This window comes from Barbus barbus, assembly GCF_936440315.1.
Source record: "Barbus barbus genome assembly, chromosome: 49".
NCBI classification, from domain to species: domain Eukaryota; kingdom Metazoa; phylum Chordata; class Actinopteri; order Cypriniformes; family Cyprinidae; genus Barbus; species Barbus barbus.
This window is the reverse complement of record NC_136727.1, coordinates 4,864,427-4,881,050: the sequence shown is the minus strand read 5'-3', so window position 1 is coordinate 4,881,050 and position 16,624 is coordinate 4,864,427. Positions and strand designations below refer to the sequence as shown.

The window sequence follows — 16,624 nt, the reverse complement described above, 5'->3', positions numbered from 1 at the left end:
TTTTACTGCAATATTATATTACTTTGTAATTTATAATGTAATGATACATATATTTTCATTAATTATCATACTTTGTATACAAAGCCTTACTTTAAAATTTTTCATTTAGCATATATCTTTATGATAGTTTATCGTTTTTAAATATATATTTTAGAAAATATGAATAGTAAATTCTAATATTTTAATGCATTAAAAATTATTTCAATATAACAATATATATAAAAATACATTTTATTCATGTTATGTAACTTATTATATAATTAGGAAGCATGTTAAAAAAAACAGCAGTGCTTTAAAAAAAAAAGAATTTTTTTTACTGTCTAAGAAAACTTTTTAAATGTAGTTTAGGACCACGCCTTTATAATAATTAATAATAATAATAATAATAATAATAATAAATTATTACACTAAACTGTATATATATTATATTAAATGTATTAAAAACAGAATTTTACTTATGCACTAAAAAAATCAGTAACTACAAATCACGTAAATCACTTTTTATTACATAAAACATTGTGTATAGTGATGTTTAGGCATGCATAGTGTCCCACATAAACGGTTTAGATAGAGATATAGGACAACCACATACAAGTGCATCAAAAATGCAATAAGCGAATAAATAAACTGTTACGAAACCCGACTCACCTGCCTTGAACTTCACAGCAGCGCGCGCAGCGCCATCCAGAGCTTCCTCACTGTTTTGCGTCATGACGCACGGCGCACCGTAATGACGTCAACTACAGTCGACGGCGCTGCTCTTTATTGTGTTCACTAGCCGTCCAGATCTTCCAAAGATTGATCAAATATGTATTAGGAAATGACTGATGTAGTTCTTTATAATATTATGGACTGGTCTATAGTTTAGCGGAGAGATTTGACGACTCTGATTTCTGCAAAAATGAACAAAGGTTGGCTGGAGTTAGAAAGTGACCCGGGTGAGTCTCTAAGTAAACATTTATGCATATAATAACAACATTATTTAATAATCAATTATTTTATTATTCATAACATATGCTGTAGGTTAACATGTCATCTCCCAATGTAGTATTGTGTGTATTAATTTGACTAAAAAGTCGGAGCACTCATATTCATTTCTGGTTGATCTCATAATATAACGTTAATACTTCATCATATAAAACTTTTACTCATAATTCTGTCTGTTTTGTGATGTCTCGTTGTTTTTCAGGGTTGTTCACTCTCTTGTTGGAGGACTTTGGTGAGTTGATCTGGTTGGCACAGACATGCTTTTATCAATCTGTTAAATATGGAAAGCATGATATATAATGCTTATGTTTGGATTTAGGTGTGAAGGGCGTTCAGGTGGAGGAGATCTATGATCTTCAGAGCAAATGTCAAAGGTGGATTAATCACACATTTTTACCTTTTTCTAATTATTTATGTTAATATTTATAAACTAATACTAATTTGTTTACAATAGTAATCATTTAAATGTTTTACAGACATATTAATATCAATGTGTATTCCAGTTTAATCACAATTGAATTAGTAATTTTCAAGCCTGTATAATATTATTAAAGTGATATTGGTTTCCTAATGATATTAATCATTTAAATATGTTATTTTGGATTTTTGTTAACCTTACATTTTTCTTTATATCTATGTATAAATGTATAGTATTTTATTGGTTATTTCATCATACAATTTACCTCTTTAACAACTTACCATTTTAAGCCTTTGTATTTATATAATAATAAATAAAATACTAATTTTGTCAAATAAATGAAATATTAATATCGATTTTGATCTAACATTTTATTATTTATTTGATTATTCTGAAGCTGTCCTGTCTTTTTCGTCTTCTCAGTCCCGTCTATGGCTTCATCTTCCTCTTCAAGTGGATCAAGGAGCGAAGATCTCGGCGTAAAGTCTCCACGCTGGTGGATGAAACCTCAGTTATCGATGACGAGATTGTTAACGACATGTTTTTTGCTCACCAAGTTAGTCCCGACAATATTTGCATTGCAACATAAATCTGCCGTTATTGTCCTCCTTTTCTATAGTCTGTTTGTCGAATGTTGTGTGCAGTTGATACCAAACTCCTGTGCCACTCACGCTCTTCTGAGTGTGCTTCTGAACTGCAGCGGCGTGGAGCTGGGAATGACTCTGAGCCGTATGAAGGCTTTCACCAAGGGCTTCAGTCCTGAGGTCAGTTACACACATAAAGATCTTTTTTGGACACTTAAAACAGGGGTGCCCAACCCTGTTCCTGGCGATCGACTGTCCGGCAAAGTTCAGCTCCAACTCTAATCAAACACACCTGAAGCAACTAATTAAGGTCTTCAGGATCGCGTGAAAATTAAACGCAGGTGTGTTTGTTTAAGTTGGAGCTAAACTTTGCGGGACAGTCGATCGCCAGCACCCCTGACTAAGGGATAGTTCACCCAAAAATTAAAATCTCTCAAGTTGTTCCAAACCTGTATAACATACTTTCTGCTGTTGAACACAATTGGTAACCAAATTGTTGATGGTAGCCATTGACTTCTATAGTCTGGAAAAAATACTATGGAAATCAATGGCTGTCGTTAAAGGGTTAGTTCACCAGGTTAGTCATTAATTACTCACCCTCATGTTGTTCCAAACCCACAAGACCTTTGTTCATCTTTGGAACACAAATTAAGGTATTTTTGATTGTGTTCATGGCGCCTCAGATGGCTGCCTCAGTGTGTTGGTGTGCTTTGTTTTGTTTGTTAAAACGGTCTTTTGTGATGATACATTGAGCTCGTATACCAGAGAAGAGCTCATGAACATTAGAGCTACAGTCCCTAAGGATTTATGTCCCATTTTCATCGACACACCCGTGAATGTTTTGAACATTTTGGTAGAGTTCACATCCAGCACTCGAACCATCAGCACTGGAGCTCCTCAGGGCTGCGTACTCTCCCCACTGCTCTTCTCCCTCTACACCAACGACTGCACATCTAAAGACCCCTCTGTCAAGCTCCTGAAGTTCGCAGACGACACCACACTGATCGGCCTCATCCAGGACGGTGACGAGTCTGCTTACAGACAGGAGGTTAAGGAGCTGGCTGTCTGGTGCAGTCTCAACAACCTGGAGCTTAACACACTCAAAACTGTGGAGATGATCGTGGACTTCAGGAGAAACCCCCCTGCTCTCCCCCCTCTCACCATCATGAACAGCACCGTGACTGCAGTGGAGTCATTCAGATTCCTGGGCACCACCATCTCTCAGGACCTGAAGTGGGATATTCACATTGACTCCATTGTCAGGAAGGCCCAGCAGAGGTTGTACTTTCTTCGCCAGCTGAGGAAGTTCAACCTGCCACAGGACTTACTGAAACAGTTCTACTCTGCCATCATTGAATCCATCCTCTGCACCTCAATAACTGTCTGGTTCAGCTCAGCTACCAAATCTGACCTCAGAAGACTACGGAGGGTAGTCCGGACTGCTGAGCGAATCATTGGTACAACCCTTCCCACTCTCCAAGAACTGTACTTATCCAGAGTGAGCAAAAGGGCTGGTAAAATCACTCTGGACCCCTCACATCCAGCACACAACCTCTTTGAACTTTTACCATCTGGTCGACGCTACAGAGCTCTGAGCACCAGAACGACCAGACACAGGAACAGTTTCTTCCCTCAGTCAATACATCTCATGAACACTCAATAAATAAACGTAAAACACACAACTAATACATTATCCATTCACCACACTCACTTATTTATTTTCTCATTTCTAATTTGCACATACTTGACCTGTACATACATAGTCGCCTATATTATATATTGTGTATTTCTTTTTTTTTTTTTTTTTTTTTTTTGCTGCTTGTACATTGGTCATTGGCTATTTCCTGTTATTTTGTTTCATTACCTGTGTCCTGTCCTGTTACTGTCCTTCTGTTGCACTGTGGAGCTTCTGTCACTACAACAAATTCCTTGTATGTGTAAACATACTTGGCCAATAAAGCTCATTCTCATTCATTCATTCTCATTCTCAAAGGCGTGCTCACCTTTGCGCATGCAGTGAAACGCTGGAGGAGGGGGAAGCGTGCGCCTCCACGGACATCGTACACTGCTACCAGGAATATTTCTTTCCAATGTGCGTTCACTGTGCAACAAAATGGACGAACTTCAGCTACTGGTAGGAAAAAACAGAGACTTTTCTTCGTCCTCAGTCTTGTGCTTCACTGAAACGTGGCTGTGTGGGCTGATACCGGACTCTGCGCTGCAGCTGGCAGGATTCCGAATCTTCAGAGCTGATCGCTGGGCGGAACTTTCAGGAAAGATGAAAGGTGGAGGAATCTGTTTTTATACTAAAGGCCAATTCACACCGCACAGACAATAAACTCCAACAAACTAGTCTGTTGGAGTTTGTTTTCACCGACTGAACATGCTTATAGATATAGAGTTGGTCGGTGTCTGTTCGTGCAGTGTGAACATGACAATTATTTTTCATAACATTCTAAATCCAACAGCCAACTTGTTTGTTGGCGTTTGTCTGTGCGGTGTGAATTGTCCTTACCAGTGGATGGTGCAATGATGTGACAGTGATTCAGCAGTACTGTTCTCCTGATCTTGAGTCACCTTTCATTAACTGCAAGCCCTTTTACTCCCCATGAGAGTTTGCTTCATTCATACTGGTCGGTGTGTACATTCCACCGCAAGCAAATGTGCAGGACGCACAGCGTACGCTTGCTGAACAGATATTGTGTGTGGAGCGCACATACCCGGACTCTTGTTATTGTCCTCTGTGACTTTAGCAAAGGAAATCTCACAAGTGAACTCCCCAAATACAGACAATCTATTAAATGTCCCACCAGAGAGAAGAACACTCTGGATCACTGCTATACTACAGTATACTATCACACCATCCCACAAGCTTCACTGGGCCACTCTGACCATGTAATTGTCCATCTGATTCCTGCATACAGGCAGAAATTAAAGCTTTCCAAACCTGTTGTGAGGACATCAAAGCAGTGGACAAGAAAAGCTGTGGGAAATCTCCAGGCATGCTTGGACTGTACTGATTGGGATGTATTCAGGACTGATACCAATAACCTGGATGAGTATACAGAGGCTGTGACATCGTACATAAGCTTCTGTGAAGATAGCTGTGTTCCATCACACACCAGGGTGAGTTATAACAATGACAAACACTGGTTCACATCCAGACAGCTAAGGCTAGAGAAGGATGCTGAATTTAAATGTGGGGATAAAATCAGGTTTAAAGAGTCTTAAGTACAAGTTTAGCAAGGCGGTGAGAGAAGCTAAACAACGGTACTCTGAGAAACTACAACAGCAATTTTCAGCTAATGACTCTACTTCTGTCTGGAAAGGATTCAGACAGATCACAAACTGTAAACCTAAAGCCCCCCCCACTCTGCTAACGACTGGCCAATAACCTGAATGAGTTTTACTGTCGCTTTGAAAGACAATGGGACAGTCCTGATACTATCCCCTGTGACACCAGCCCTCAGCTTGAGCTTGAACATCAGCTCATCAGCTTCACCACAGCAGTGGTGTCTTCAAGAGACAGAATCCTCGGAAAGCAGCCGGACCTGACTCTGTTTCTTCATCCACCTCGAAGTACTGTGGTGACCAGCTGTCTCCAGTGTTTACAGATATCTTTAAGACCTCTTTGGAGATATGCCATGTGCCAGCCTGCTTCAAGACCTCCATCATCATCCCCGTCCCCAAAAAACCCAGGATTACAGGTCTAAATGACTACAGACCTGTCGCCCTGACATCTGTAGTAAGGAAGTCCTTTGAGCGCCTTGTATTGTCCCACCTCAAATCCATCACAGACCCTCTCCTGGACCTCCTGCAGTTTGCCTACAGAGCCAACAGGTCTGTAGATGACGCAGCTAACATGGCTCTCCACTTTATCCTCCAGCACCTGGACTCCTCAGGAACCTATGCCAGGATCCTGTTTGTGGACTTCAGCTCTGCGTTCAATACAATCACACCGGCTCTGCTACAGGACAAGCTCTCCCAGCTGAATGTGCCTGATTCCACCTGTAGGTGGATCATAGACTTCCTGTCTGACAGGAAGCAGCATGTGAGAATGGGAAAGCATGTTTCTGACCCCCGAACCAACAGTACTGGCTCCCCTCAAGGCTGTGTTCTTTCTCCTCTCCTCTTCTCTCTATACACCAACAACTGCACTGTCACGAGTCTGTCAAACTACTGAAATTTGCGGATGACACCACCCTCATTGGGCTCATCCCTGATGGGGATGAGTCTGCCTATAGGTGGGAGATTGACCATATGGTGACCTGGTGCAATCAACATAACCTGGAGCTCAACGCTGTAAAAACTGTGGAGATGGTGATTGACTTTAGGAAGAACCCAGCACCACCTGCCCCCATTATCTTGTGTAATTCCCCAGTGGAAACTGTGGACTCTGTCCGCTTCCTGGGCACCATCATCACCCAAGACCTCAAGTGGAAGCTCAACATCAGCTCTCTAATTAAAAAAGCACAGCAGAGGATGTACTTCCAGAGACAAGAATACTTTTTGTGCGCAAAGAAAACAATAATAACATAATTTATTCAACAACTCTTTTCAGGTTACCGTCTTCTGCCATTTTGGAGAGTACCCCAGAACGTAATCAGCGTTGTTTACATTCAGCATGCGCGCACTTTCTACTGAACGTAAACATTGATTACGTTGACCCTAACAGTTGTGTTGCTGTCTATGGGGGGTCTGAGAGCTCTCGGATTTAATCAAAAATATCGGAATTTGTGTTCCGAAGATGAACAAAGGTCTTACGGGTTTGGAACGACATGAGGGTGAGTAATTAATGACAGAATTTTCATTTTTGGGTGAACTATCCCTTTAACTATTTGGGATGCTTAAAAATGTCTGAATGTCAACAAAGTAGCATTAGCACACATTTTCTCTGTGCCTGTTTTAAAACAAGTCTTTATTGTTTGACTTCTCAGAGTAAAGGTTACGCCATTGGAAACGCTCCTGAGCTGGCAAAAGCCCACAACAGCCATGCCAGGTAGAGTCAAGCATTAATATTACTCTTCCCCATTAACATAGAATAAGTAGATTTTACCAAACAGATCAAAATCTGCTGTTTTGTAGTTATTGTTTTTGTCTTGTTTCCATGTAGACCGGAGCCGCGGCACCTGCCGGAGAAACAGAACGGCATCAGCGCCGTGCGGACGATGGAGGCATTTCACTTCGTCAGTTACGTGCCAATCAAAGACCGGCTGTTTGAGCTGGACGGTCTGAAGGCATATCCCATCGACCACGGTGAGAACGTAATGTCAATAAAACTGTTTTTTGTGAGTTTGAGGAGATTAGTAGAGTAGATTACATGTCTTCCTCAGGGCCGTGGGGTGAGGATGAAGAGTGGACGGATAAAGCCAGACGGGTCATAATGGAGCGAATAGGACTGGCCACTGCTGGGTAAGAGCCTAACTGAGCAATACTCATTTGAGGAAAATGATACATAGAACATATTGCAATATATGTATATTTACACACACACACACACACATACATATATATATATATATATGTATATGAATTCAAATTTAAATAATAAGAAAATGATTGTTTTCTTTCTAATGTATCTGATTTGTCTTCTCGTTCCTCAGAGAGCCCTACCATGACATCCGGTTCAATCTTATGGCGGTGGTTCCAGATCGCAGGATAAAATACGAGTCCAAGCTGGAGATCCTGAAACGGAACCGGCAGATCATTCTGGAAGGGCTCCAGCAGGTTAGAGAGAAAAAAGTGAGTACAAACTTTTTTGTGTGTGTGAATATAATCCAAATTTTGGAGTATCAAACATTCTGTGAAGGATTTCTCTATTTGCGCTTTTCCATGGTATGGCTCACTTTTGGGGGTTTTCCACTGTGTACAGTACCTAGTACCTGCTCCTTTTTTTTTAGTACCACCTCGGTTGAGGTTCCAAGCGAGCCGTATGATACTACAATGTGATGTGTATACACTGAAGATTCATTGGATTTGTGACACGAGACACCAAACCCACTAGATTTAAATAGTCATCAACAGCCAGCGTAGCGACTTTTTTTAAACGACTTGCTTTAAACGACTGGCGTATGCAACTTGAAAAAAGAAACGGCTGTATCGTGGTCAGTAGACGGGGTGGTGGCACAACTATAATGATTAGTCTATAATCCCACCCACTTTGAAGCGTTATTAAACTGTAGTGGAAAAGCAAAGTGAGCCGAGTCGTACCACACAGTGGAAAAGCGCCATAAGTGGTTAAATCTAGGTCGGTTATGAATGTCTCAGTACACCTATGTACATGCTACAGGTAATTCGGATGACCCAACAAGATTCAGGCCAGGATCGAAAGCAACTAGACTCCTCCTCCTCAGAAGACACGCCTCCTGCTGTGAAAAAGGAGGAGGGGCAAGATACACCAATACCTTTGTGTACAGAGCAGGCCACACCCACAGGTACCCTATTTGAATTTAACTTGATTTGAATGTTTTAAATTTATTTTAAATGAGAACCTTTTGATTAATACCCGTTATTGCCAAGAATGACATGTGTGGAGAAATAAGTCAATGGGAACATTTTTGGCTCAAAACATACAACAGTCTGTGTGAATAGGTTTTTATAGTTATGTATAAATATAGTTTAAGCATTATTCATTCATGTCGGGAGTAAAAAAAAAAAAAAAAACCTAAAACATGTCCCTAAAACATTACACTTTAGAAACTCAGGAAGGTGCCGCTGCTCTCCCAAGTCCCGCTGGAAAAGTCAGACCCATGGCTAAACCTGCCACCTTGCCAACAGGGGGCGCTCCGCCACCAACCCCTCTACCTGTTCCCAGCCCCAACCCCAATCCCATCGTCCAGCGTCTGCCGGCCTTCCTGGACAACCACAACTACGCCAAATCCCCCATGCAAGTAAGATCAAATACGTTTCAGGATATCTGGAATTGTTAGCATGATATGTGCTTTCATTCAGTATGCTTGATGATTGACAGGAAGAGGAGGATCTTGCTGCGGGTGTGGGTCGCTCACGCCTACCTGGCCCCCCTCAGCCCCCTTATTCTGATGATGAGGATGACTATGATGAAGAAGAGGAGGAGTGCAGCACTGCAGGTGCCACAAGCAGGTATAAAACTATGAAAGTGTTCAAATTTGAACATATTTGATTTGTTCTTGCAGTGGTAACAAACCTCCAGTACTCAAGAGGGCAATAGAGTTCCTTCAAATGTCTGTATCGTTAAAATAAAGGTGTAGCAAACTATAAACATAGTGACAACTTAACAACCTTTACCTAACTTGCTTGGCCTTTCCACCACCTTTCCACTGCACGCAACATATTCACCATGGTAAAATGAATGATTTTAATGAATATAATTAATGTATGAACGTATCGTCACAAAACAAATGACCCCCAAAATAAAAACATAGTAGGTTTTATGAGGCTAATCAACGTAAATAATGATTAATAATTATAAAATAATTATTTCTGCCATAATTATTCTAAAGCACCATTTTACTGAAATTAAAAGTGTTGATGTGAACAAAATATTGGTCATTCTAACTTACGCTCATAGTTTTTAATAGAATACATTACATCCGGTCGGGCAGTCGCATACGGTCTAGCCGCAGAAGTTCAAATATTTTAATGCATCCGAAGCTCAAATCGGATCCGAAATTTCCGCATATGATTGGAACTCCACGCAGCTCCCGCACTACTCTCCATTGGAAATGAATGACTTGCGGTCTGTCGTTTGTCAGAGATAGCGGAAAGGCAGCTTAAGAAGTAGAAGAAAACAAATTGTGCTAAAGCCTGCAATAGCGGCCCTTGGAACGCAGTACATATTTGCATTCATATAGTTACATAGAATACCTTTATTGGACCTTTGTTGGTTGTCTGTGTGATCAGTAGGGTCCGAAGAAAGGTTGGTCTACGTGCACGTACCATGGGCCGCAGTGGAGTGGGTGCGGTTGTGGCAATGGAGGGTCAGCTAGCACTCAGCGTTTTAGCTGAGAAACTCAAGAAGGAAGTCCAAAGGAAGGACTCCATGGCTACAACAGGTTCCACACCTCTGAATGTACGCACCGAGGGTCGCACGGGTGGGATCAGCATCACCTCGGCCTGTCAGCCATCGCCCACGCCCAGTAACGAAAGCACGGATACGGCCTCGGAAATCGGCAGCGCGTTCAACTCACCACTCCGCTCGCCTGCGAGATCACAAGCAGCTACGCGCCCCTCCAGCCCTGTGGTGCCCCACTTGAGTCGTGTGCTGTTTGGAGAAGAAGAGGGACTGCTCAGGTTAGACGCCCGACACAATCGAGCCGTCCGGGACTTGGGGGTGCTAGTGAGCTCCACGATGCTGCGACTGCAAGAGGATGGCGTCATGTTCGCCTTGCCAGCTACAGGTACTTGTTCACGGTCAAAACAATGAGATTTTAACAAATTAAATTTCTTTCATAGAAGACCTTTTTGGATAAACTTTGATCTCATTTGACAGAAACAAGGGAAGGGTTGGAAGGGTTAAAGAAAGCGGGTGGTGTGGAGAAGAAAGAGAAAGAAGAGACGACCGGTCCAGGAGGACAGGAGGAAGTGAAGGAAGGACCATCAGTGGAGATGAAACAGGAGGATGTGAAAGAGTCAGTGGATGTCAAACCGGACAAGGAGAACCAGCCATCCACCACCACTGAAACCAGCACCAAACCTCCTAGAGAAAAATACACCCCTAAAGTAAGACACCAGAGATTTGTTTTCTTTCTGCGATGTAGTGATGTTTGCTATGAGTTAGTGATGTAGCTTTCCATGAACTTGAGGGTTTCTGTTGCACAGGAGTTACTGGCCTTGTTGAAGTACGTGGAAGCTGACATTGCCAACTATGAAGTGTGTTTAAAAGAAGAAGTGGAGAAAAGGAAAAAGTATAAGGTAAGTGTTTGACTTTAGGTGAACAAGAATGTAATCTCAGAATGTAATGATTTCCAGAGAACCTGTAGTGATGCTTTTTGTCCTTTTTCAGATCGATGACCAAAGGAGGACTCATAACTATGATGAATTCATCTGTACCTTCATATCAATGCTGGCACAAGAAGGTAAAAAAATGTTGTTTCTTCCATGGAAGGCAAAATGAGATATTTTCGAGAATCTTCATATGTCTCAAAAGTGGCAGCGTGAACTTTCTACTAAACGTCTCCTTTTGTGTTCCACAAAAAGAAAGTCTTATGGGCTTGCAACAACATGAAAATAGTTTTCTAGGGAGCTATTCCTTTAATCAAGTGGTTCTCAACCATGTTCCAACATTGCATGTGATTTTCTTTATCAAACTCGCTTGATTCAGGTCATCAGCTCATTAATAGACACTCCAAGACCTGGAATGGATGCGTCAGACAAAGGAGATATTCAAAATGTCCAGAGTTGGGAGGGCTTCAGGAACATGGCTGCTTTAATCAAACATCCTTTTGTGTTTTGTAGGTATGTTAGCGAGTCTGGTGGAGCAGAACATCTCCGTTCGTCGCAGACAGGGTGTAAGCATTGGCCGGCTCCACAAGCAACGCAAACCCGACCGGCGGAAGCGTTCACGACCATACAAAGCCAAGCGCCAATAAATGCTAAAAAAGAACCGAATGGCAGCAACTCGACAACTCAATCTTTCTGAAACATTGTCCAGAGACATTTCTAAAGATGAACAACGACACCAAACACCTCATTGACAGTGTTAGATATTAAAATATTGTTGTTGTTTTTTTAAATCAAGCTTTGTTTCACATTATAAACTGCCCGTGTACAAGTACATCACCAATTCCAAAGCAAATTGGTGATGCTCAGATGTTTAGAGATACTGAACCGTTTTTGTACTGTATCAAGCTAATCATAAAACCAACAATCATTGGAGCACCATATTGGGAAAATGACTGAGTATCGGACTGGACTTATTCAGGCTCTAAATAACAAAGATTCCAAGGAATATTAATCTCCAGAAATCCCAAATATCTAGTCAAGGTGCTACCAAAGATAATGGCGCTCCAGATTCACTCAAACAGTGCAGGGTATGTCTGTTGTTAACAAATGGATCAATCACCAATCTGGATGGGATTCTAGAGATACGCTTTTTTTTAAGTTCACAGCTGTTTTGTTAATATACAAAAAGAACCAAGATATTTTAAGACTGTAAACTTGAGTTGGTTTGTGAATGTGTATTGGTTCATTTTATACAAATCATCCCAGCAAGAGTTAAATAAGAAAATGTTTTTGGTTGAAGTTTACAATTTTGTTGATGATTGTTTTTATTGCTAAGGAATAGGCCAGTGGGTTTTGTCTCAGACATGTTCTGTTTGTACATATGTATTTGTGTATTATCTGATGTCTACACAGGACTGTCTGATGCAGACATTAAAACAAATGTTTCGAATTGGTGGTCTTGGTTTGGTTTTGTCTTGGAAAGGATTAGTCCCCCACAGGTCTATTATAAGCCGCGGGAAACACACGCCTCCTCCTCATTGAAGGTGAGGAGCATCGCTATGGCTTCCAACTTCTCAGTTCTCCTCCTGTCCGCAGCATTATTATTATACACGACTGTAGTCGGTGAGTGTCTAAGGTAGCCTTTTTAAACTTGCTTTTCGAGAAAATCGATGTTTTTGAACTACAAATACAGGACGGATGTCATGTTTGGAAGCATATGGGAGGTTGTGCTCGTTTTTTTTTTTTTTTTTTTGATATTTAGCAAATTATTCCGAGATTCACTTCTGTTTGTTTTAACGTTGCGGGTTTCCAAATTTTAAATAATTTATCATATTTTTCTAAACTCTGTTTTTGGCACGCCAGCGAAAGCACGTGGAGGTAATTAAGTGTGCACTTGTTCATATTATGTTAGTGTTAATGTTTCCATATTGTTATGCAGAAGTTAAAATGATTAAATTGTTTATGGTGATTAAACTAATATGATCAGTAATACTCCAAACAAGTAAGGAAGTGCTCGCTTCATTCAATTTTTTTTAAGTGATTTATAATGATAATTGATATTTATGCTATATGATAATTGGTCCATCACCGTCTCATTTGGACACGACAGTAAGACTCATGCATGAATATTGCATTTTAGTGTTTAATGTAAACGCAAATGATATTCTTTGAAAGAACCGATTCATGGAAATGAAAATGAGTCGGGTTTTTTTTGTTCACACATTTGATGTTTGCCATTAAAATGTTAATATTCTGCGTGTCAGACTTCTGTTTTTCTCGTAAGTAAAATGCTGAAAATAAAATATGAGTCACAACCTTTAGTGACTGACTAAACAGAAAAGTTTGAATTGCTCAACACTATTATTCTCAGTTTCTGGAGTTTCTCTTAAATATTAAACATGAACACTGATGCTTTACTCCAAACTTCCAAACACGTGATTCACAATACAGGTTTTAAAACTGCTCCCATTCCTCTGTTTTATTTGTTTAGGTGTTGAGAGTTGCCACTCTGACTGTGATTTTTGGAGTTACGAGTTCTGCTGTGGGACCTGTGATGAGAACTACTGCTGCTCTGATCCACAAAAAATATTGACTATTGAAGACTGTCTTTTGTAAGGAATTATTTTTTTATTTCTTAATATAAATCAGAGCTAATTTCTCCCTCACCAGCTGTTACCACTGGGTATTTATTCTGATAATTTATATTATTTTCTAACCAGATTGTTAGAATCATGCATATCCAATCTTTAGTTTACTAGTTAATTTAGTTTGTTCATACTAAATGCTAAAACTAAATCAATTTGAAACGTTTTAAAAATATATGGGTCAGTATCACTGTAGCCTTTTGGAGTCCTATACATAACTAATTTGCCATGATAACTTAACATAAATGACTATGAAATGGTGTGTTATATTAGGCTAAGTTTTTATATTCATAACAAAAGCATTACTTGGCTCTTTAGATGCATTTTCTAGAAATGTTTTGTTTTGTGTTAGAGGATGCGTGTTATTTTGTTTTGTCCCATGCACTGCTCATTAAATTTAAATGAAAGTAGAATAGAGTCAAATCATAAAATTAAAAAAAAAATGTTGTTCTCTATTAATATTTTGTTCATTTTTTTGTTAAACTCAATTTGAGTGTATTGATCATTTGGTACTAAAGGTACCATGTCCTTTGAATGGTTGTCCACCCTGTTGTTTTGGGAAATCCGCCCATTTAAGAAAAGGCCATCCCCTATAGTGACATCAGAACAACAGATTATTTAGCTCTTCAGTCGCTTGGGTGAATAAATTGGTGACTTTTCAATTGACAAATTCTCTTCGTATGAGTTTGCCAAGCTTAACATGTCCACCCTGTCGGCATAAAATATGCCAGAAGGGATTAGAATACAGTATTTTCAAAATATGTAAGTTTAAATATACCAAATTGTCTTCTACAACCACACTAAATATTTAGCTAGTCACAGTTTGTTGTAAGCTAATATGCCAATTAAAGCTCAAAATGTCCACCTGTCATCTTGATATTTTAAATAATAATTCAATCATCTTTATATAATCCAGTGTGTTCAATAGCTAGGTGTGGGGGCAATAACATGCAAATGCAAACAAAAAAACTGCATCCAAATATAACAGTTTTCTCCAAATAAGAAAAAATACAGGTGTGAGTTTCTTTAAAAACACATGGTTTACATAAAATCTTTTATGAATTTATGATTTGAAAGCAAACAAATAACCCTGTTTAGGAAAGGGACATCATACCTTTAAGAAAATATCATTTGCATCCTAATTTTACAATGAAAATGTATTTAACAGTAATATATGTCCATGACAGAGTGGACATATGGTTTATGCTTCAAATAATGGCCCATAATTATCTAAAATAATGTGTGGGAGCTAAGCTAATATGTGTCTATAGTACTTAAGTGTCTACTATTTAGGATATGACATAAAGCGAATGGGAAATTAAAACCAAAATTTGAGTATTGTGAAAGGCACTCTATGGTGATATTGACCCAAATGAGAACTTCCATAGCAAAACCTGTTATATGAAAATATTTGTAAAAACAAAAAACAAAAAAGGTACATTTTTGGTATAAGCAAGTAGATTGAAATATAATAGAGGGCCATCGAAACCAAGTTTTGGACAGAGCTGCCATTATTTTGTGAGATTAAGAAAACAGGAACCCTAGAGGAAATACCTTCCTGCCATCATTTCCCTCTTCGGTCCCAAGACAACAAAAGATTTGTCGAGTGAACGTGTCAAATACAATCACAACTGAATCTTAGGCTCTGTTTCCACACAAGTGGATGTCTGAAACAGATAGGCTATTATCTCCATTTGTAACCTTTTATTGCATTTCTTCTCCATTATCTGTTCAAAAGCAAAGGCCTCAAGTTTTCACCTGAATATTCTCCTCAAAGCGACGTTGTTCCTATTGTCATCGGTGCCTCCATACTAGTGGCTGTCATCATCATCATTTTGTTCCTCATCTGCTGGGTCTGTCCATGCTGCTATCTCTATAAGAGGTTCAGAAACCCTGGACGTAAGTCAATGTTTGTACATCAACATGGCCGAATGTCATTTCATTTCGTTGCTCCACCTTTGGTTCTTCACACAGCTGTGACTACGACAACTACGGTTGTGACGAGGCAATACCTTCCGCAGTCTTCAGCCGTCATTCAGGGCGGTCAGTACCTTTCGTACCAGGCTTTGCCAAATAACCTACCTTGTGGAGGCCAACCAATGCCAACTGGACCACCACCCTCATACCAGGAGGCTGGTAAGATCTGCAAACAAGATGACCAAGACTATTTGAGCCAAGATGGTGAACCATCAAAATGATTGCTGTCTTTGGTTCCAGTAGGTCCAGGGAATCCTGTCCCCATCCAGGTTGTGTATGATGGTGGTCAGGCCACGTACCCTCTACAGTCATCGCTGCCCACAGACTGCACCTCACCTCAACCAGCGTACAACCCTGCTTACACCGGTTGCACCAGTTCAGTCGTCAATACCAGTAACTAAACCCAAACCGCTGCATTGTGGAGGGTTACACATTTCTGCTCTGCTGTTGTGAATTGTGAAGCTACTGTGGAAACTATCATATAAAGGCATTTGAGAATACTAGTACTGTTGTTGTCCATTAATATTGCTGTATTTATGCTCTCTTGTTCGCCATTGTTTACACTTGTATTAAACACCTGAATTTGTTTCTTTCTCTCTATTCAAACCAAAGATCTATCCATTGTAGTTATTTTGGATTCTAGATCGGTACAGATATTTTGTGATTGTAAATTAAGTTATGAATATGTCTATTTAATCAAACTAAGCAAGAGTCAAGTTGACTATTAGAGTTTAGAGTTGAAGTTTTGTATAGTTTACAGAAGTGTATGTGCGTATTTATAGGACTGTGCATTTAAAATAAATATGCTTCACACGTTACACTGGTGGTTTTTGGTTTTGTTGAGAGTTTCTTGCAAGGGAATGGCCACTTAAATACTTATCAGGAAATACGACATAAGCACAATCAACGAGCTACTGAAGGGGACTTTGGCTCTTTCCTAAAGTTATATTCGCGGTGTCATTAGCTAAATCATCTTCTACACGGCTCTTAATAGACTATTGAGATGTGTAATATTTCACAGTAAAGTAGGTTATGGGTTGTTGTACCCTTCCTCGTATCCTTAACTTAAATATTCTGATTTGCAAAAGGTT

General features: G+C 39.9%; 2 protein-coding genes across 2 annotated transcripts; both read left to right on the top strand.

Moving 5' to 3' along the window:
• The first annotated feature begins 722 nt into the window (after positions 1–722).
• On the top strand, positions 723–12,360 carry LOC306867212 (ubiquitin carboxyl-terminal hydrolase BAP1-like). The gene is made up of 17 exons (XM_079412801.1): positions 723–938; positions 1,190–1,219; positions 1,307–1,361; positions 1,829–1,961; positions 2,050–2,169; positions 6,927–6,988; positions 7,103–7,245; positions 7,323–7,401; positions 7,593–7,731; positions 8,279–8,423; positions 8,686–8,879; positions 8,960–9,090; positions 9,871–10,367; positions 10,460–10,689; positions 10,789–10,881; positions 10,973–11,045; positions 11,425–12,360. Exons 1-17 carry the CDS (start codon positions 902–904, stop codon positions 11,556–11,558), a joined length of 2,295 nt encoding a protein of 764 aa, XP_079268927.1. The 5' UTR covers positions 723–901; the 3' UTR covers positions 11,559–12,360.
• An 88-nt stretch (positions 12,361–12,448) lies between these two features.
• On the top strand, positions 12,449–16,350 carry LOC306867213 (protein shisa-5-like). Its single transcript, XM_079412802.1, has 5 exons — positions 12,449–12,534; positions 13,403–13,523; positions 15,295–15,455; positions 15,531–15,692; positions 15,774–16,350. Exons 1-5 carry the CDS (start codon positions 12,471–12,473, stop codon positions 15,932–15,934), a joined length of 669 nt encoding a protein of 222 aa, XP_079268928.1. The 5' UTR covers positions 12,449–12,470; the 3' UTR covers positions 15,935–16,350.
• Positions 16,351–16,624: the final 274 nt, after the last annotated feature.